The 23,166-nt window shown below is 40.0% G+C and overlaps 2 protein-coding genes across 6 annotated transcripts in view; one reads left to right on the top strand and one right to left on the bottom strand.

Moving 5' to 3' along the window:
• Window positions 1-3,095, top strand: part of pde9aa (phosphodiesterase 9aa) — an 80,255-nt gene extending 77,160 nt beyond the window's left edge. For all 5 annotated transcript variants that reach the window (XM_044216026.1, XM_044216028.1, XM_044216025.1 and 2 more), the window contains 4 exons: window positions 183-311; window positions 2,273-2,368; window positions 2,446-2,510; window positions 2,642-3,095. In XM_044216026.1, the coding sequence (XP_044071961.1) occupies window positions 183-311; window positions 2,273-2,368; window positions 2,446-2,496 (276 nt within the window). In that variant the 3' untranslated portion in view covers window positions 2,497-2,510; window positions 2,642-3,095. The remainder of the gene's footprint in view (window positions 1-182; window positions 312-2,272; window positions 2,369-2,445; window positions 2,511-2,641) is intronic.
• Window positions 3,096-4,390: 1,295 nt separating this feature from the next.
• Window positions 4,391-23,166, bottom strand: part of wdr4 (WD repeat domain 4) — a 38,700-nt gene continuing 19,924 nt past the window's right edge. Inside the window, exons 5-11 of the mRNA XM_044216031.1 lie at window positions 18,482-18,594; window positions 18,196-18,256; window positions 17,292-17,396; window positions 13,262-13,326; window positions 12,592-12,778; window positions 7,916-7,985; window positions 4,391-4,775 (exon numbers count right to left, since the gene is read on the bottom strand). Of these exons, the coding sequence (XP_044071966.1) occupies window positions 4,585-4,775; window positions 7,916-7,985; window positions 12,592-12,778; window positions 13,262-13,326; window positions 17,292-17,396; window positions 18,196-18,256; window positions 18,482-18,594 (792 nt within the window). The 3' untranslated portion in view covers window positions 4,391-4,584. The remainder of the gene's footprint in view (window positions 4,776-7,915; window positions 7,986-12,591; window positions 12,779-13,261; window positions 13,327-17,291; window positions 17,397-18,195; window positions 18,257-18,481; window positions 18,595-23,166) is intronic.

Here is a 23,166-nt window from a genome sequence, read left to right as displayed (position 1 = left end):
GTTTGATATATGATAAAAGATCAATATAAAGAGGGCATGAACTCCCCCTTGAAGCTGTATAAGTCACTTGTAGCATCATTCATTTCAGTGAATGGGCAAAGGCAAAAGACAGTTTCTCCCTCATGTTATTAAAAACTATGCTGATGGTAATTTGCTGTCCTCTGTCCGTCTGTGCTGCTCAGAGCGACAGGGAGAAGGCTGAAGGGCTTCCTGTGGCTCCGTTCATGGACAGAGAAAAGGTCACCAAGCCCACTGCTCAGATTGGCTTCATCAAGTTCGTCCTCATCCCCATGTTTGAGACTGTGATGAAGGTGAATATGCAGGACAGTGATGACAGTGATGATGAAGGTCAAAGTAAGAATTGCAAAGTGGGAGGTGCCACTGGTTCTGGAAGTATTTATCTCCAATGTGAAGTAGCATTTGAATAAGTTCTTTTAATATCTTCAGTGTTAATCAACTTAGCAGCATATGAGTCTTCTGGATAATTTAACACTACTCTTATATGGTTTGGCAGTCAGTGATCAATAATTTCACCTTTGTTGCTGAGAAATCTTGTTTTTTCCGTCAAGTTGGTACGGCTCGAAATACTGCGATACCCATGAGCCTCAGCTGCCATTGCTATGGAAATTCAGCAAATTCAGAATGCTTTGTTGTTGCAATTGGGAACGCAACATGTGACCATTGCCATATTGATCAAACATCAACCTAGAATCTCGTGGTGAATTAGTGGTGTGCAGAACAGAATTTTAAGTTTGGTAATTGAAAGTTTCTTATCGAACTTGTTGGAATTTGAGTTCTTGAGCGAACACTGAACCCCAAAAATGTATTACATTTCAGAGGCAAATATTGTACTTTTTACTCAGCTACATTTATTGGACAGCTATAGTTACTAGTTACTCTTCAGATTAAGATAAAAAAAAAACCCAAATAAACAAAAACATGAGCTTATAAAATACAATGCGTTGTTAAAGCTGGAGTGCGGAACTTTTGTCTCTTTCTGGCAGTGAGAGTAATACTGTACTGTAACACTGTCGATGCGTGCTTATGATGTATGCCTACAGGTGAGCTCGCCCCAAATATTTTGTGAATACCAACCTGTCCAAGAGCAGTAACGTGACATTGGTGTCTGCCCTCAGTCCGTCTCTCAGCGCTCTCCAACGAGGAAAAGATAAAGCTACATCAATGGTTCTGTGTTTGTCCTCGCTGTCGATCACTTTGTTTTGTTGACAGTAATCCTTCTTCTGAATGCTAAGGAACTTTTTTGTCTGGAGCATCAGACGCTTCTTAGGTTTTACCCCTAGTTGCTGTAGTTTGCTCCGTCACTACAGTTGCTCCAGAGCCATGTAGAGAGAGAGTTGCGTCACTCCGTTCAATTTCAATTCAAGTGGCTTTATTGGCGTGACTGCATACAATACAACTTTAGCAAAGCATATTAACACAAACTATACAATCAGATTTATCTTATGACCCTTTGGAGGGGCCTGACCCCTAGGTTGGGAACCACTGGACTTAACTACCTGACTGTGTCTAAAGTGGATAAACTAGCTCCACCTCAACCAGCTACAACAATAAAATGCTGTTTACACGTTGATGCATCAGTATTAACAAACTAATAATGTAATATATAGTGATAAATTGGTCATAGGGCATATTTCTGCAGAATGAGCACTTTTAATACTTGAAGTAAATTTTGCTAATACTTCTGTACTTTTACAGAAGGATCTGAATACTTCTTCCACCACTGTCAGAAATCACTCTATTTCCTGTATAGTACACTATATTTAAAATTTCCCAAAAAAAGTAGTGTTCACTACTGCGTTCTGCTAACAATTCCACAATGCAGTGTGTTGCATTTATAGATTAGATATAGATGCTACAGCTGTAAGTGATGCTGTAAAATGATGATGCATAAGTCAATTCTCAATTCACTGCTCACTATTGACTAAACTACTGAGTGTCTTGTTATATAGGGAGTAGAGCATGAGTGAACACGGGAGTGATTTCAGACACAGTGATAATCAGGGCTTCAACCAGAAGCTGAGCTGGCTGTGCTCAGGCTAACATGGATCTAGAACAGGAGGAAACCATTACAGTCCTCTCAGAACCACTTAGAAGGCAGAAACAACTTTGCTATGTCAACCAACACGCTGCTGCTTAAAGGTGACAGTTACAGTTATACGTATGTTATATATAAACACAAAGTAATGAGGAGTGTGTGTGTGTGTGTGTGTGTGTGTGTGTGTGTGTGTGTGTGTGTCTGTGTGTCAACTAGCTGTTCCCACAGATTGAGGAGGCAATGGTGCAGCCACTCAGAGAGTCACGAGACCGATACGAAGAACTCAAACAGATTGATGACGCCATGAATGAGGTTGGAGGATTTCTAAGTGTGTGGACGCATTTCATTTGTCATTGGTGCAGATAACTAACAAGTAATGTTACCTTCAGGTGCAGAAAAAGAAAAGTGAGAACTTGACCATGGGAGGGAAGAAGAAGTAAAAAGTTTTGAAAAGGTAGGAAAGAACAGAACTTCCTGAAGTGTTTGCTGTCAGTGTATGGCCAGGTTTCAGATCAGAGAAGCTAACTTGGACAAACATAGATTTTATAAGCAGTTTTCTTTATAAATCTAATCTGTCTGTTTCAGCACCCGTGAGCGTAGAGCACGAGAGTGAAGCAGTGTGACGTAAAGTAAACTGGAGTTGTCAGACACGTTGGTCCGTTACGGGCTGAAAAGCTTTCCATCACTCTGTCCTCCTCTCACTTCGGCCTGCTGAAGAGCAGAGGACCAGCAGGATTTGTAATAAAATCAGGTAGATTTCCAGTCTGTCACAGAAAAGTGATGGAGTGGGTTTGAGAGCTCTGAGACAGCATTACAAACTACTGATGGACTCAAGGACCAGACGGACAATCCAAAGCCTTTTTCAGGAAATGACAACATTTGTACAGCACAGACTACTTCAGTGAACAATATCTAGATACATATATTGCACTGTTTTTTTATTTGAAATGTGTTGTTTTTTACAGATTGTACAGATATTTAGTGACCTTTGTTTTTTCCTACAACTAAAAAAAATAAAAGGACTACTGTAATTACAAAATCCTGTCTGATTGTTAATGTCTCTGCTCATTATTGTTGAAAATACTTGCTCAAAATACTTGTCATTTATCTGCAACACAACCTCTTCAAAATGGTTTAAGGATACAAACCTTTTCTATACTCCATACAAATATATGTATGAACATCTAATATTTATGTATCATGTCCTGCATAATTATGGCTTATTTACAATGCTGGATTACTGAACCAGCAAAGTCAGCAACTGTGCTGGAGCCCTACACACTCATGCCTTATGCCTTAGTTTGCTGTAATTTGAGTAATTGCAGATTTGTTCAGGAATTTACTCCTCTAAACACAATATTTAACTTTAATGTTTTGGTTCGGTCTCACTGATCATCAGCCTCGTTTCCAGCAGCAGCAGGCAGCCGCTTTCACTGAAAAGTTCTGATAACCTGTACACGACCGGCCCAGCACCAAACAACAGAGACACAGTTAGCAAATGGCTGGTGAACGTAGTGGATCATTTAGCAGCTAAAGAGCCAGACATTTTTCCTAGGAGCTGGTAGAGGACCAAAAAGAGAGTGAAGGACTGTTTCTCACTGGAGGATGTAATGTTCGGGTGTCCACATATTTTACTATGGTATCTTGATAATCTAGATAATTTAGTATGAAAAAAATAGATTTGAAGGCACAATCTGATCCAAATGTAAACAAAAGTGTAGTTTCAACAGAAAAAAATAACAGGTTAAAATTAATTCTTGACGATCATGTGATATGATTGAAGTCATCAGCACATGGAATTGAACTACATAAAAAATATTGGTAAAGATAGTTATGCGCATCTGAGTCAAACATTTCCTAATTTCCTAATAAAGACATTTTTGACATGTCATGGTAGGAAAAGCACAGGTGTAATTAATAAAACTGATTATATGTCCCACTTGCAGACTACATACTAACTCTGTGCTTTGTATACTAGTTTTTATAGTATACCGTTTTTTTCCATTAGCATACAAAAAATGAATATACTTAACACTTTTATACTAACAGGAAATTATGCAATATGTGTACCCTGCAAAGGCAATCCAACAACATTACAATGACACTGCCAATCAAACTTTAAGAAAGCCAAATGTTTCTCCAAAAATTCAATAGTTAAATTTTGTTTTCAGAGCTGTTCTTGAAGCTATTTCACCAACATTAGCAATTAGTTGAATTTTTTTCTAAATGTAAACAGCTGGTCCAGTTTTTTTAGTCTGCACACTGAGGGCATATGGTGCACATTCACAAACCTCATGTTTCATTCAGCAATGATGGCAGAAACAGAAGGCACAGTTTAATGTTAGTTGCAAAGTTTATTTTTAAAAATCTGCCAAAATTTGAGCCAAACACAAAAATCCATCTACACAGGCCATGTGGCAAAGCCCACACTCTCCACGTGCTTCATCAAATGCGCACATTCAACTCAGATTCGCCATTCAAAGAATCAAACATAAAGGAAATAAGATCGCTCTTCTCAAAGTGTCCGTTTAGGTAGATGACTGAGCTACAGCTTCTGACGTCTCTTTCTTGGCCTTCTTGTTGCCGTTTGCTCTTTGGGCCGTCGTCCTCTTCAGCTGCTGCTCCTCCAGTCTCTGCTGCTTCTTCTGCAGGTATGCTGTCACGTTGTCAAAGCTCACCTTGTACAGATGCTCAAAGCGGTTGTTGGACCTTGTGGAGGCTATTGTGTATGAGAACAGGAGAAGGAAAAGGTTGGTGACAGGAACCACAGCTGAACGCTGTTTATCGTCTATGAGAAGAAACCACGTGCACATGAAAAAATGGGAGAGGTGCGGATGTAAACCAAAAACTTCACGAGCCAATAGTCAAACTCACACTCAGTCAAATCTGACTATTAAATTCTTCCTGGTCATATGTTCTTTTCATTTGAATTTGTCTGAAATATGGAAGCAAAAGATACTGTATTATCATGCTATGCACCATGACAATTGTTACACATACCCAGAGGTGGGTAGCAACAATACGTGTACTTTAGTAGTTTTTTGAGTTTGTACTTCTTGTAGTAGTTTTAATGCAGAGTAGATTTTTTAGAGAAAACCATTACTTGTTATGTTTGGATACATTCATTGTGCTACTTTTATTTATTTAATATTTTATGCATTTATACACGTTCCGTTCTGGTGGTCTGCTGGTGCTCTGCTATCCTACCACAGCCCCATCCCCTCATGACTCCGTTCATTGCAGAATAATGGCTGAAGCTACAGCGGGAGATTCAGATGAGAAAGCATCCTTGGCCTCACTTTATTTCTTTTTCCACTGTCGCAGTTTGGCTTTTAAATGGTGCTAGCAGCTACAATAACAGACTGCAGCGAGCTCTGGTTGTGAACGCTGGTCTGAGGTCAGTACATCAGAGAACCGTACTGGCACTGAATTGACAGAGAGTAGTAAGTGTGTGTGGTGTTGACACTAATAAGTTTAATATTATATACACACAGTATGTAATGCTTCAAAACTACTACTGCTCCTGCCCTTATGTAAACTTTGGAGCTAACGGTGTGTCTTTGTGACTGCATTAACCATTTAATTGGTCACAGTCATTCATGTAGCCCCGATGAAGACAGACAGACAGACAGACTTTTATTTTATGTGGACCTGACCGATACGTTTCAACAGATGGTCTTCCTCAGGTCAAAGTAAAGAAGTGAATACTCCTGGATTTAATAGGCAATTCATGATGAAACGTCACATCATTTTCTCCTAATTAGCCTAAATGAGTCATCTGATATGAGACATTTTCAGTAAGATTAGAGACTGATTTGGCCACTTCAGTAATCTCATTGTCTTCATTTGATTGGAGAGACCGGGAGGTGTTGGGTTCTGTGATGGGAACTGGGACTTCGGACACCTGGAATTATCAAAGTTTAAGGACACTAATATGTTGACATTCTTTATATTTACTTTTGACCTAATAGAGATCGTCCATGCATATCTGATTTTCTGATTTATTTGCCAAATCAAAATATAATATAGACAACAAGCAAAGAACACAATTTTAAAAATACCTTTACTTATTGGTGTACTTAATAGAGTTTATTATTAATATAATATTCTCATGGGAATTTTGTTGTCACACTTGAGAGATACAGTCCTGGTGTATATGTAGCAGGTGATCTAATCATGACTGTGTGACTCACGCAACTGACAGATTTCACACGCTCTCATGCAACATGTCCATATTCTCATGCAGTGAAAAACAAGTTTATAAACAGATAACGCAAATCAACTCTTTGTCTTGATAAAACTACTGACTGTGTGTGACTTCTTAATATATATATACACATCTCATATTTTGATACATTTCTTCTATGCTGTGATTGAAGTTGAAAATGGAACATTATCTGTTGATAGTGCCATAAATAATGTGCCATATATCTACCAGTCCTATAACAATCCTGTAATAATCTAAATAAGACAGTTGTAGAAGCTGTAGACATAGAATTGTTTGGTTTGTTTTAAAAGAGTTTGTTTTAAGTTTGCAGGATTTTAGGCCTATACATATTATGGGGTTTAAATGATTAATAGGTACAAAAATTGACACTGACAGGCTCAGATTCTTATTCTAAGTGTCTGACAACATTATGGAAAGGATCCCTGACCTAGAAAGATTGTGAAATGTTAAAACTATTAGAATATTTTAAGAATACTATAGACTTCTCCACCGGGCTGGAGGACCAAAAAGATTACTGACAGCACTATCAAAATATTATGATATAATTTATCCTTACCTTTGGTACCACTATCCCCTTACTCCCTGCCAAACTGGCCTACTCATCTACTGTATATGCAAACACAGATATTAGAAACTAACAATGACAGATTCAGATTCAAGGATTCATTTTGTCACATACTCATATTTTCAATATGTGTAAAGAATAATGATATAAAAAAGAAATATGAGGGCTAAAGATTCCAAAGATAAAAATGTATAAATACAAGTATTAAAATGTTAAAGTGCATAGTTTCAGTATAGGAAAAATGTCAAATGTACACATCACATTTGTAGGTACACTACATAATAAAAAGATATGTACACTCTCAGACACAGATGCTGCGGACAGAGTTCATCATCCTCATGGCCTGAGGAAAGCCGCTTTTTCAGACTCCTTCTGTATTGGACTAGAAGTGTAAAGAGTTCGGTCTAGAGCTGCTCTATAGGAAAAGTGCAATGAGATAACTTCTGTTATGAATTGGTGCTATATAAATAAAATTGAATTGAATTGAAGCTACAGAGACATCTGGCTGAGCATAGAAGCTGGAATAGTCCATTACTGAGCTGGTGAGGACCCTTCATAATATAGACCTTCAAATAAACTAACATGAGATAGATGGAGTCACAATACTGTGATGGGTTTGGAAGGGCCAAGTCAGACAATGGACTCCAATGCAGCTGTACTGCCTATATTTCCGCCACTGACTGAATGCCATAACCTTTATTGTTTACATTTTTCAAAATGAATGATGGTAATGTTATCATCTGAACATAGGGAATCGTGGTTTGTGAGAAGCATTACATCCCTGCAAGACAGAGCTGTAGATGAGGATATAGATACCCACTGTGTCTGTCAGAGAGGTGGAAACAGATAATCATGAACAAAAACTGTCAGTTACAAGATATTTGGGGAAGGCGGCATGTGAGGTCATGTGACACTGAAGGTCATTAGAGTCTAGAGTGTGCAAGTGGGACGAGGATGAGAGGGGGAGTACATAGAAGATGCACTGGCAAGAGGCCAAAAGGTCACATGGAAGTGTGGAGGAGGTGTGTGTCTGTGTGTGTGTGTGTGTGTGTGTGTGATGACTCACCCTCAAGTGTCTCCCAATGTGGCTTGAAGGCTTCAGTCACTCTGTTCAGTTCAGGGCTCTCAGCATCACACTAGATGGAGCAGGAGAGCGCCCAGGTCAGGCAGAGTCAGCACACACCGGAGATGGAATTATAATGAGGAAATCTAAAATACTAAATATGGCCACACCAGCCAATGGCCAGTCAATACACCTTTGTCTCTCAACAAGTGCAGAATGATTAGATCATACAAGTAGAAAAGCAGCTTCTGTACCAAACTCTCTTTGAAAACATTTTAATAACAGGAAATTCCCAGAGGTTGTGAACTGCCAAACGAAAACATAGACTGTAGATACCATGGCAACCACAAATGTACGGTGTCCCGCTGTAAACCATGTCATATCATAATCTCTGCTTGGTGCGCTTGAATGAATTCAACCTTTATTTACACTCAGGAACAAGAGCCAACAACAGTAAATGCATCATTTGAGCGAGTGTGAATAAAAAGCATCAGTGTATTATTAGTGGGTGAGTGTCATCACGGTCACATGTACAGCTAAATGGTGAATGGACTGTACTTGTTTAGCGCCTTTCTAGTCTTCCGACTACTTAAAGAGCTTCACACTACATGTCACATTGACACACATTCATACACTGATGGCAGATCAGTTCAAAGAAACTAGCTAAGCATTCACACACACCGAAGGGAGCAATTTGGGGTTCAGTGTCTTGCTCAAGGACACTTCAACATGTGTGCTGGGTGAAGCCGGGATCGCGCCACCGACCTTCCGATTGGTGGACGACCCGCTCTACCACCAAGCCACAGTCACCCACAGCTGAGATTAGTCATGTAAAGACTGGGATGTTTGGAGAGCTGATGGATTGAAGAAGTGCACAAGCATCAGTGAGTGGTTTCCTTTGGACACTTCATGTCTTCCTAAATATTAAATGCAATATTTATGTGTATCAGAATTTCAGATGCGGACAAATTCACATTCAATTCATATGAATGTCATGTTAGTCATTAACTATTAACTGGGTCTGCTTACTAGCTTTTTCATGAGCTTTATAACACATCTTTCCATCTTTGTCAGCAGATGGAGTTTGCTCAGTTGTTACTGAGTTTAAAGGTTTGGGAAAAAGCTAGTAAGTAGATCTTGAGCTAAATTTTTGTCAAACTACTGTTTGAAAGGTTTGAATGAATATATATATAGCTCACAGGGGGGAAAAAATTAATCACACAAACAAATCAATAATTCCTGTGCTAGAGTCAACTGAATATACATTTTACAATACAGTTGTATTGTAACACATTTAAGTTTTGTCAAAGATGATGACAACATTGTTTAACAAGCAAAATCCAAATAATATACAGCAAATGCATATCTGTCCAATATTTAAATCTTACAGCATTAAATCCAAACGGTTCATTTAGTTATGTATTGTATGTATTGTATATGTATTTAATGTGATAACCAAACAATATTAAAACAAAGGAAGGAATTCAGTATTTGTAGGTACCTCAATATACAAACACAGCTAGCCTACCTCCCAAAAACTTGATTGAACTCCAATCAGAAACGCTTTTTTCTTGCTTATCAAAACATGTCATCTTTAGCAATATTTCGCTGTTAATGTAACGGTCACAAACATTAACTCATGGTTTGCTACTAGTCAAGAGATGAACAGCACCTCTGCTATAAATGTTCAGGGGAAACTTTCAAGGTATCCAGTGGACAAACTGGACCTGTGACTGTAAAATATGTGGACGTTATTTATTTACTTTCCAGCATTGTATCTGTAGGTAACAACGTAGCATTCAGTCAAGTCAACACTCAGACTCAAACCACCACCGTCGTCTGCTGAGCTGCAGAATGATGAAGAGATGCTCTGATGCTCACCTTTCAATCTGCTACGTTAACGTTACTGACTGTATTGACAAACTATAGCTGGTTAGCTAACTTGCTAACACAGCAAACAGATGTGATAAGCTTGAGTGACACAGTGTTTGTCAGAGACAGGGTTATATTAGTTATATTGAAAAGGGAAAATTATGGACTTATTGTTTATTAACTTTCCAGCAATGCATTTCATAAACTGTTTTGCACTGCTTACCACAGTTGTCGCAGCGCACTCTGCTGGATACATTTTTTACTGACACAAATATATTTCCACAAGCATTTTTTTCCTGCATTATATACTGGAAAAAAACATTTTTCATATTGACGCATATCGGATAGCATATACGCCGTTACCGATAGATACCGATATAGCTGCGCTAGGCCAATATCGGCCAATAATATCAGTCGGGCTCTAGCTGCATAAGCGCATGCATCCACACACACAGACAGACAGACGAATGAGTTATGAAAGGTTGCGGGGCTAACTCACAGCAATGAAAATGAGCTCTGCTGACTTCAATGATGCCTCCCACAAGAGTGTAAGACAACCGGTTAATAAGTTATGAAAGAACGTGGCAAAATGGTGTGTGTGTGTGTGTGTGTGTGTGTCTTTCTACAAAATTTGGTCATGTTACATGAATCCGTTTAGAAGCTATGCACCTTTTTGTTATAGGCCACTCCCACTGCCACACCCCCTTTTTGTCAATTGGCATGAACAGTTAATAAGCTGTCCTTTGACTCATGACCGAACTTTCCACAAAATCTTATACAAGTCTGTGAATCCATTTGAAAGGTATGCGCCTTTTTGCGATATGCCCTTTCAGCAAATTGGCATGGACACAAACACACACCTTCACACACCCACACACACACACACGACCTCCATGCCAAATTTCACCTTCCTAGGGCAAAAACTGTGGCCGCCAAAGGGTGAAGACATTTTTGTGGACTAACCAACCGACAACCAAATGAGTGACCTATAGAGCTGCAGGTCGTATGGAAGCAAATTAGGGTCATTAATATTTTGAGCTTGTGAAATTATGTTCATATATAATTTCACAGCCTGCAGTTGTATATCACCTTTTGTGTGCACTTATCTGAATGTGTGACTTTGTAAAAAGGTTTTGCAGCTGTAGCAATATTTTGTGTATGTATAATTCAAATATGTGCAGGAATATTTTCAACAGTGAGGTTTCACACTGTCAGAGACGGACACACAAATGTCCTATCTTTGTATGCGACACTGAAGTTACAAGCTACGAGTGTAGCTTTGGGGACATCTTTATCAAATGCACAGCCATAAATTCAAGTTTCAAGCTCACCAGCAGTCAGACATAACAGCAACCCGAGGAGACATGCAAAGGTATGATATGATAGACATAAGTATAATTATTATAGTATAACAACATATTTGTTGTTATTCAAAATAACTTTAAACACTTACAAGGCAGGAAAACACACCAAAATTAGTGAGGTGCAGACTCCAGAGGACCGTGTACAAATAAATGACAGAATGGGGGTCGCACACTCGAGCTCTGATTCAAACCTATTACTGTTACTTTCCTGTTCATTTGATTTATTTTCCAGCTGACGTGAACATTGGATTGGAAACTGAACCTTCTCGACCTTTAGCCAACTACCTTCCTTCTCACATTAAATGCCCGCAGCATTATGTCTTGAAGCACCTGTTACAGAGCCTTACTTTCCTTAATATTAACGTTACTTGTTCAAACGACACAACAACAAACGTTAGCCAACAGATTGTAGCTAGCTAAGATATTTGCTAATATGCAAATTAAGTAACTCAGGGATGCATGCACACCTGTCCTGATAGAGTTAGTTAGTTAATTACAATGTAAAACTTTACTGGCATGTTCCTGCTAATTACCCCACCTGTATCCCAGAAGAGTTCGCCTCTGGCTCCTCCATGTTGACTCCAGCTTACTACAGATGGACGAAGTAATCAGAACGCGCTAGAACCTTTTGCCCCCTGACTGCCAAGTGCTTGCTCATGGTGGGATTTGTTGGGTCTCTGTAAATAATATTATAAAGAGTACGGTCGAGACCTGCTCTATAGGAAAAGTGAGATAACTTCTGTTATGAATGGCGCTATAAAAATAAAATTGAATGGATTGGACAGTTTGACTTCCTCTGATTGGATGGTCAGTGGGAAACATGCTGACTGGCTAATCAGCACAGGCGTTAAAACAGGGCCAAAATTCGTGCTTGTAACTCGTAGCTTGTAACTTCAGTGTCGCATACAAAGATAGGACATTTGTGTGTCCGTCTCTCAGACTGTGTGAAACCTCACTGTTGAAAATATTCCTGCACATATTTGAATTACACATGCACAAAATATTTCTACAGCTGCAAAACTTTCTTTTACAAAGTCACACATTCAGATACATGCATGTACATTTTTTCCCCCCACATGCACACAAAAGGTGATATACAACTGCAGGGTGTAAAATTATTTGTGATCATAATTTCACAAGCTCAAAATATTAATGACCCAATTCTTCCTTATGGTTGCAGCTAAAAACTGTTTTATTTCTGACACCTGTCGGCCTCTGTAGGTATGCTAATACTGAACTGCAACATTATTTATTGGCCTGTGCAGGAACAGGTGTTGGAGTTGTGTATGAGGTCAGAGCTCCTCAGCTGACCAATCGGAGCTTGTGTTGCTGCTCTGCTCATATACATTTATTTTGTTATCCATCTGCTTATGGATGAAACAACCAGGAAAGATTGAAAGCTACAATCAGTATCTAAATGTGAATGAATGTATCACACTGTACCTCCCAGGAGTCTTGTCTGTGTGTGTAGATTTGGAGCGGTACATCACTGGAGTCCATAAGCACCCACAGCTGGTCTTCCAGGTCAAAGGTCATGTCCAGGGGACAGTGGGGCAGGGAGAGCCTGCTGTGTGGCACGAGCTTTTCTTCACCCTCTTGGTCCAGAGTGAAAAACTGAACTGTGGACACTCTGAGGACACACAGGAAACACCAAACTGATCAACTGATCACTTGGTTGATCCATCAGTGATTTAGGAGACCAATATTGAATGCTGAACACTTGAAAGAAGGAATGACTTCACTGATTGGCCAGTTTGTGCTCCTCTTTGCCTCCGACCTACTTTAAGTGTCACCTACATGTGTGCAGTATATACTACAGTGACCTTGTGCCTATACATCCAAAAATAATTTAATGATCGGAAGCAAAAATAGCTTTAAGCCAGCTGACTTGTCACTGTCAAGTCAAAGTTAAAAACACCTCCCCGTGGGGGTTCCAGCTCTAAAAAAAAAGGTTTGGAACCTAAATAAACATTTTCCAAGAAAAACGCTGTGAGAAACTAACTAAATGCTAGAGTAGGTCCACACAGTGACTGGATAGGAACTGATGTCAACATGCTCACTCTGCCTTCTGCAAAAAAAAATCCTTTTCTTCATGGTTAGTCTTTACACCCACCTTTCACACTGCACAGCTACATGGCGAGCATCAGTAGAGCTGGTGATACGGCACACAGTTGGCTTCTGGGAAATAAAACAAACAGAATGGTGCAGTCATCACAGGTTTCTTATTGTTCATTTGACAAATTAGGTGAATTTTTACAGCCTGTTCTTGTACTGGTAATAGGTAAGAACACCAACTTTATTTATACAGAGGAATCTCACTGACAATAAGCCCTGCTTACAGTGTTTAAGGATCCCTTTAAATATCTCTAACCTAGGGCTTGAAAGAGGACTGACACATTAAGTTGGCTGTGATAGATTGGTAGAGTGGGTCGTCCACCAATCAGAGGGTTGGCAGTTCAATCCTGGCTTCCCCCAGCCCACATGTCAAAGTGTCTGTGAATGGGGTGAATGGGGGTGACTCTGCTGTGGTGGGATGTGTCAGCGGTGGTGCTGAGTCTGAGTACAGGGCTGTGGTGGGGAACTTTGTCTCATGGTCTGAGCAGAACCATCTGCAGCTCAATGCGACAAAGTCTAAAGGTGCTGGTTGTGGATCTACGAGGGGCCAAGGCACCGGTGACCCCGGTTTCCATCCAGGGGGGTCAGTGTGGACATTGTAGAGGATTACAAGTACCTGGGAGTACACATAATAAACTGGACTGGGCTAAGAACACTCAAGCTCTTTACAGGAAGGGCCAGAGCTGCCTCTATTTTCTGAGGAGGCTGAGGTTCTTCAACATCTGCCGGACAATGCTGAGGATGTTTTATGAGTCTGTGGTGGCCAGTGCTATCCTGTATGCTGTTGCATGCTGGGGCAGAAGGTTGAGGGTAGTGGACGCTAACAGACTTAACAAACTGATCCGTAAGGCCAGTGACATTGTGGGGGTGGAGCTGGACTCTCTGGCGGTGGTGTCAGAGAGGAGGATGCTGGCCAAACTACATACCATCTTGGACAGTGTCTCCCACCCGCTCCATGATGTGTTGGTCAAACAAAGGAGCACCTTCAGCGGAAGACTCATCCCCCCCAAAAAGCACCACAGAGCGCCACAGGAAGTGATTCCTGCCTGTGGCCATCAAACTCTTTATCTCTTTTTATTCATACCTCTATTACTGCTGTGCAATATCCAACGTCTCATTATAATCTTAATAAGCTTAACTTGACAGTTCATGCACTATTACCTTATACCGTATTATTATCATCAACCGGTAATCCCACTTTGAACTTCACACTTATTTTATTTTATACTTATACCCACTTGGTACTTAATTTATTTTCTGACTTGTATTACAGTGTATTATATTTTTTGCTTAGTACTTCTATTCCTGTGTGCACTGACGTGACAGTGAGCTGCAGTAGCAAAAGTGTTTCCCCTCTGGGATCAATTGAGTATTTCTGATTCTGATTTTGATGCGATATGTATTGTGAAGCGCTTTGAGTGGTCGGGAGACTAGAAAGGCGCTATACAAGTACAGTCCATTTACCATAAAGCTGCATTAATCACTATTTTTATATTATCAATGGATCAAATGACTATGTATAATGAGAAAGGTGTTGCGTGCACTGACAAACTCATGGAGAACTATCAACTGACTCTGGAGTTCTCCTCAGCTGTACGGAATGTTTTATTATCTTTCAGCTCATTGTTCTGCTTTTACATCCATTTCCTGCAGCAGCAGGCAGCTGTTTTAAGTGAAAAATCTCTGATAAACCCATTGTACAGTATCTGCTCAGCACAGCAGACAATCAATGTCGGAAATAATCTCTTACTGCATGAGAAACTATGCGCACGCACAACTACGGTAAGCATGGAAGGTCAAAGTTTAACCTGAAAGTCAGTCTGTAAACCGTAATCTGTCCATCTTATCATTATCAATAGAAATGATAATGTCCACAAATATGAAAATAACACCCAAATTGTAATAGCGTGGAATGTTCCTTTTAAGGAAGTTAAGCAATATTGTGGCAGTATAGCTGCATATAGCTGTGAACATGTTGATTGAATTTATAAGAACAATAAAGCAGTTTGAAAAAAATGATTTAGATATCACTGCATGTTGGCATTGGATCCAGGGAGGAAATGAGGGTAAGGAATAATAAAATGAAGAAAGAATATTAACTGTTCAGACTAAACAAATCACATTTTCAAATATGTTCTTTATCTTTTTGTGGACATTTTATTAAATTTGAAAAAAAATGACCCTGACTGATTTTGTTTGGAGCCACATCACTTTTTGCTACTGTGGAGATGGAGGGTCCACTGAGAGGTTTAAACAGAGCACAGCTGATGTTTCCAAGAATAAACTGTTGAAGAATGTCAGAGAGGGAGACCTCCATTCATCATGCCAAGAAAAGTGACCGAGAAGATGACATTCAATATTTTACCTCAGGGGGGTTTGAGCTCCTTCTCACCTGGAACAGATATTTTCAAAATTTTCATGTTTATTCCTTTAAAATGTTTTAAATCTGTTTGGAAAATGAGGGTACACTATTATTATGTATTTCAGTTTCAAATTGTGTTGCATGATGTTCTATACCCTGTTTGTGAGAATATTCTTTCTCAAAAAGTATACAATTGTGGTGGAAACACTTAATAATTTGATCATATAATTCTCAGCCTTAAAGATTTTGACCAATAAAAAGCTGCATTAGCCTTTGAATGTTTTGGTCAGACCCTACTGAAAATTAAAGGATACTTTTTTCTAAGTCTGTCCTAATAGAATACTCACATGCCATATGTATGTTGTGAGAGTTAGTGGTGGCTATCATCATTCCTCCTCTCCATACTGACCGTGAAATAATCCCATCCTAACAAGACTACACTGTAAAAGTCACTGTTTTGTGCAAAAATGCATTATTAAATGCATTTTTGTATTTAAGAATGCATTTTTGCGTGGAACAACTGGAGTAACTGTGGAAACTACGTGGCAAAAGAAAAGGAGGCCCATTAATAACGTTAAGACAAGAGTGAACCTCGGACGGGCATTCACTCAATGGAGAGAGCTCTGGGACTTGAGAGCGTTCCAAACAGACATTCAGTTGGCATTCTTTCTACTAGATCATTAAGTAACAAAAACTGCCTACTTATTAATACTACCAGGTGTTTTACCCTGCCTTTATCATAGCACAGACATCGGGGGTTTCTTGTTCAAATTGGGATTCTTATGGTTGTTTCTTGCCCTGGACAGTAGCCAGGCTGCTAACAGTAGCCCTGTTGCTAACTCTCTTACCTGGTACCAAAAGCAATCAGCTTGTATTTGCGGCAACGGCACCAACAGTAATACCACTTGGAAACGCTAGGTTGCTTATTTCCACTTTAAGTTCAGCTGAAGCTAATGTTGTAGCTGTCCACATGGACAGAATACATAGACAGAGAAGCTTAGAGTTACAGTTCATGTGTGTGACCCATTTTAATATCCCTCCACAAAAGCTCAGCAAGGAAACACTGTCCATAGAAACACAAAGAGGAGCTTCATACTGATAAGACTAAGCGTCTACAGCCATGCTAGCAGCTCTGAGAGACTGTACTTAGGTGCACAGTGGTGCTTTGAGCTAAATGCTCACACATATCTTGGTTTAGCACATTAGCATGCTAACATTTGCTAATTGAAACGAAACAGTTTCACAAGTACAGCTTTAGTCAATAATCAGTGAAGTACTAATGATAATGGTGCTAGATGAAGAGTCAGAAGATCACCCAAGTCACCACAATTCATCCTGCGGGGAAAATCAATGTCTGTATCCGATTACACGGCAATCCATCCAATAGCTGTCGAGACATTTCACTCAATCACAAATGTCAACCTCTTGGTGGTGCTAGAGGAAAAGTTAGAGGACCATCACAGTCAGTAGGCTTCATCTTCTGGACACTATAGATATATGAACCAAATTGCATGGCAATCCATACAACAGTTGTTGAGATATTTCAGTAAAAGTGTCAACCTCATGGTGGCGCCAGATTAAAAGTCAAGGGATCACCAAATCATTAGGACTGTAGCGTGAGTTAATTGTGTATGCAGTGTTGTAGGGTAAAACACGCTGTGGTTACCTTCTGTTTGTCAGCCTCAGAGCTCGGTGGCTCTTCAAGCTCTTTGAGGTCCCAGCTCTGCAGCTTATGGCCGGACTCATACTCCCACAGCTTAATGGTCCCATCCTGACAAACACAAACACACTTCACATTACACTGAAAGTCAACAGCACATTGGTTTTGAATAGTCCTCGATGAAACCTAGTTTCAATGTACAGTAGATCTTTGCTGCATTAAAATACAAACTTTTGTCCCAGTAAATTAGTTTTTTTCTGGTTTGAGGTTCATGCAAATTTTCATTTTTAAACTTTGACTGTTAACGTGGCCTTGTTTTCTTCATCTTAATTGAAGAATTTGGTGATATGTGTGATTTTCACCTGTACCAACTCTGCCATCTCTCTACACAGATGAAGATAGACACAAATGTGACAAGATGTGGGAAAACAAAAGGTTCAAGACCAGAGAAAAATGTGCTAACAACACAGCAATATTCCCAAATGTTTTGTGTAATCGTATGAAGATGTGGAAACTACCAAAATATTTTTTTCTGTACATTAGCAGGTCTTAGTAAAAACCCTAAGAAGCTACTGTAACTTTTGAAAAGAGCAGAGACTAAAAACATAGATAACACATTCAGAGGCACAGACAGGACTAATTGCAAACTTTTGCAACACTGAATAACTTGCAAATCTTTTCCAAAGTCTGCTGATTCTTTATTGTTTCTTTTGGATTAGATTTAGATTTAGCAGCTACATGCTCTTTTGCAGCTGATTTGGAAATCCTAGATGTTGGACTAGATGTGGAGTCACATCTCCACCCAAATCTTAATTGACAATAGACTAAAATTGAGAACATAAAGCTCAGAACATTGATAAGTGGTCTGTGTGCATGTGTGTTAATGTAACTTTGGGAAACACACACATACCCCTGATCCAGACAGCAGCCAGTGTGGATGGCCTGATGGGACCAGCAGAGCACTGACAAACCTGAGAGAAAGCAGGACAAAAAAACAAAACAGGAACAGTAATGATAAAAATCAAATCCTTATCCTGGGAAACCACAATGAGTGCGTGCAGACGCAGACACAGACACAGACACACACTGTTCTTCACATTTGTGAACTGCATTACTGTAGTGAAACTTTTCATACATACAGTGTTTTCTACAGGCATTTTTGGGTGTTTCTTCCGCCTTTAGAGTCAGTTACTCACTGTTGATGTCCCAAGCAGAAGGACTGGATGTTGTATGGAGACCTGAGGTGGCTCACTCTAATCTTCTCATCACGGTCAGCTGTGATGATGTACTTGTCGTCCGGCGACATGGTCTGAAAGACAGCAGAAGGGGGCAATCATTCAGTCACTCAACAGACACACATTCTGAGAAAATGGTACATTAGTAAGTGCCCATAGTGAGTCCAAGTTCATGAGAGGATAAGTATGCCATGAGTACAGCAGTGCTCTTGCCAGGTTCCATCCAGCAGTTCACTGAACATCTTTTTTTGGGGGAGGGGGGGCATTTTTGCCTTTTATAAAAAGTTGCCAGTAGAGAGGTGACAGGAAATTAGGGGGAGAGAGAGATGGGGAATGACATGCGACAAATGTCCCCAGTCGGAATTGAATCGGTGACGCTGTGGTCTATCAAAATGTGATTTGAAACATCAGAGTAGTACTTGAAAATGAGAATTTGATGGCACTTAGTTGAAGCAGATGAACATCAATATCATAGACCCTGAAGGTTCATTCTTATGCTTGGAAATAGCAGTTTGACAAAAAATTCTCATCACAAGATCCACTTACTACACAAAAGGCATCGGCCTAACCTAAGAGGCGTTGTGTCACATATGTCTGATGGAACAGATGCACTTGTATTTTATTCAATCCAGTTCTCACTGCTCTTTTTAGTTTATTTAATAAGATTTGAAAACGCTCACGTTTCTATGCTCAAGTAGCCTTAACATTAACATGTTTTTTGTCGGGTTAAAAAAAGCTAAATATTCTTTCTTGCAGTGTGTTAGGTGTCAAAGAAATACTCTGCTATATTACCTAAAAAACAAACAAAAACATCCTGGTTGATATTACAAAAAGTAAATGTGATGTTAGCCTCTTGGAAAAGCTAACATTTATGTCAGCCCTATAAAACCATGTGAAACATATATCCTCTGAAACTAAACTGAAAACACCAATCTCTCTTGTGTTGTTAGTGTCAGTGTCTGATTTTAGTGAAATGTGTGTCCAACCTCATGCTGCATATACATAAAATAAAGAAATTAAAAAACACATTTTCCCAGTATTTTTAACTCCTTCCCACTTAGGATAATAAAGAAAGAAAACATAGTTTTATATTTTCGTTTTTATTTTTGTGTGTAGCATGAAGGGACTAAAGCTTGCATTTTGTTGTACAAAACCTGTGTTGTACAATGATAAATAAATGAACCTTGAACCAGTAACGGTATTGTTACTTCATTATCAAACACAAAATCACCAAATAGAACAAGCTAGTCTTTACAAGAAAATTAGCTGACTAACGCTTAATGTTAACATTCAGTTGGATCCTGCTCTATGTTTCCCAGTAATACCTGAACATTTCACTCTTTGTGTGACTTTCATGGATTTTATTTCACTTAGAGCAGATTTACACATGTTGGGAATCAGGTAGAACAGGTTTGGTTGTATGATCGGTTGCTTGGGGTGCCAGTTAGGTCAGTGCCTAACAATATTTTCATCAGGTTTGTGAGTCAATATTTTTAAGTTCAGTTATTTTTTAGTGACACAGGACTCAAGTATAGAGCATAATAAACCCTCACACTCATATCGTGAACTCTCAACAACACCTTCCCAAAAGCAAAACATACAGTATAGGCCAACAAACAATTAAACACCACAAATGATAAATTCAATTCAGTTAGTTGTATGTGTAACAGTTCAAGTGCAGGCAAAAACAAGGACAACAGAAAGTAGTTCCTCACAGGAACTCTGAATTCCAGTCTGTATTTCCCAAATCCCCCAAAACAAAATAATATTCACTTCCAGTTCCACAATCAGTTCAGTTAAAATCACTTGCAAAAAAGAACAAAGAAAAAAATGGGAAAACAAAATATATTTGTAACAGATTTTACCTAGAGTTACCTATGAGTCACGTGAGTCCAGTTAAGTCCAGTCCGTGTTTTCTGTCAAGTCAGTCCAAGGAAGGTCTGAAAAAGGATCATTCAGGAAGATCTCCGCAAGAGAGAAAACGGATTTATGTACACGCAGACTAAGTAAGAAAACAAAGAAGACAGATGCCAAACAACCACTTACTGCTCAGAAAGGATGGTCTCACCGCTTCCTTGTAGCACGGTACAATCTTGGATTTCAGCATCATTGCCATTTAAAAGAAGGTGAATGACTGGATTGGTTTACAAGTGGGGGTGTGCCTGTGAAAGCGATTGGTGTGTGATGATAAGCCGAAATATATTACCTCCCATGGTAGTGATAGCAGATCGACCTGACCTATGGGATACGGCCTTTCGTTTGAATTTAATTATATATCAGTAAAACCATGGAAGTCTTCATCATCACTCTTCTCCTGGAAAATTTCCAATATACGGTTTCGTTGATCATCCTGTTGTGCTTGGTTGGTTGCAGTGGGTGGATTCCCTGGATTGGTTGCAGTAGATGGAAACCTTTTAAATTCCTCTTCGTCGCTTTCCTCTGCAAACAATTCCAAAAGGTGTTGGCCTGTCCTCCACTTCCTCTGCCATAGGGTAGCAGGGTTTCAGTCTGGAGATGTGCACTGTTTTGCGATCCTCTCCAGTGTCCTTCAGCACAACTTCATAGTTGACCGGGCCTAAATGCTGCACAATCCTGTGGTCCTTGCCATTTAGGAGCCAATTTAGCTGCAAATGACTTTTCAGGTTTTGAGAGAGGGTGAGCACGCAGCCACACCCAAGCCTTTTCATCCAACTCCAGTTCCCATGTGTTCTTATCATAATTTCTTTTCTGTCTGATCCATGCTTTGTGTAAGTGTTTCTCCACAAATTCTTGCATTTCACTCAGCTGAGCAATTTTTGGATATGCCAGAGAGTCTGGTGGGGGCGGTCTTGGCAACAACATAGCTTCCAGGGGTCCACGCAGAGGTCTGGACAAGTTTAGCTTGGCAGGGGTCACTCCAGTGGACTCGTTAATGGCAGAATTGAGGGCAAACCGGAATTCAGGTAAGTGTTTCTCCCATTGCTTGTTTCCCACAAATTATGCTATCATTGTTTTAAGAGTCCTGTTTATTCTTTCTGTCAGATTTGTTTGCGGATGATAGGCTGTAGTAATTTTGTGCTTCAGGTCCCATTCTCTGCAGGTTTCCTCGAAGATGTTCGCTACAAACTGTAGGCCTTGGTCCGAGAGGATGTAGTCGGGGACCCTCCAAGAGGTTAGGATTTCCTCGCCGAGTATTTTCAACACCGACTCTGCTGTAGCCTTTCTCAAGGGAAAAAGCTCAACCCATCGGGAATAGTAGTCGACAAATACCAGTAAGTACAGGTTCCTCTTTGAACTTCTCGGAAATTGACCCAGATCAGATCTACTCCAACCATCTCCCAAGCTTGTTGAACAATGGTCATATGAAGCTTTCCTGCCACTTTCCTGCTTTTGGGTTTGTAGGCTTGACACACTTGACAACTTCTGACATGGAATCTGACCTCTAGACTCTTGGCCAGTATACCAATGCTTGTATTCTTCTGTACGTTTTCTATCTACCCAGGTGACCAGCCAGAGGATCTTCATGGAAACTATGAAGGACTTGATGACAGCAAGGTACAGCTATGTACAGCTGGTAGATGGTTTTATGGGACATTTTGATCACTGTAAACCATGTCCTCCAGGATAGTGAATTTGGTGGACACATTCACAACAACTTCTCCCTTCTCTAAGATAGACTGGTACAGCTCCTGGATATGAGGATCTTCCTGTTGGGCCTTCCATATGACGTCATCTGAGATTGGAAGATCTTTTACTGGGGTTGGATTTTGGGTAGCCAACATAGTAGCACATATAGGTTGGGAGAGGCCAGTTGTTTCACGTGGGGCTCTTGACAGAGCATCAGGAACGGTATTATATTTGCCTTTCCTGTACTCCACAGCAAATGTGAATTCCTGCAGACGCAGGACCCACCGGATCAGTTTGGTGTTGGGTTTTTGGGTCTTGAAAACCCAAACAAGTGAGAAGTGGTCTATTACCATGGTGAAGAAAGTAATATCTCCACTTTTCTAAGCCCCATACAACAGCCAGGCACTCAAGTTCAGTGGTGGAATAATTTCTCTCTGCTTTGTTTAGGCTCCTACTTGCTAAGGCCAACACTTCCTCTGTCCCCAACCCTGTCCGCTGGACCAGCACTGCTCCAAGACTGACATCGCTGGCATCCGTACAGACCACAAAAGGTAGGCCGAGGTTTGGATGACCAAGCACAGGAGTTGTCAACAGACGTTGCTTGAGGATTTCAAAGGCAGGTTGAAATTCCATGGTCCATCTGAACTTTGTGTCTTTCCTCTTCAGGGCATTGAGTGGCTCTGCTATTTGAGAGAAATTTGGTACAAACCTGTGGTACCACACTGCCATTCCTAAAAATCTCTGCAGAAATTTCAGGTTGTTACACCATGTGCCAGAGGAATTTGAGGGATTTGCAGAAGTAGTGACTGTTGCTCATGTTTACTGTAAGCTTTGCTTGCTTGAGTTTGTTGAGGACTGCCTGGATGTCTTGAAAATGTTGTTGGGAATCTTGTGAATAAATTATTATGTCATCAAGGTAAACGATACAGATCCTTCCTCTGAGCTGTCCTAGTGCCAACTCCATTAGCCACTGAAAGGTTGCCTGGGTGTTTTTGAGTCCAAAAGGTATGACCTTGAATAGGTACAAGCTCATAGCACAG

The sequence above is a fragment of the Siniperca chuatsi genome, linkage group LG12 (assembly GCF_020085105.1).
Source record: "Siniperca chuatsi isolate FFG_IHB_CAS linkage group LG12, ASM2008510v1, whole genome shotgun sequence".
In the NCBI taxonomy this organism is placed as follows: Eukaryota; Metazoa; Chordata; class Actinopteri; order Centrarchiformes; family Sinipercidae; genus Siniperca; species Siniperca chuatsi.
Note: the sequence above shows the minus strand (reverse complement) of the source record. Positions and strands in the feature narration are given on the sequence as shown.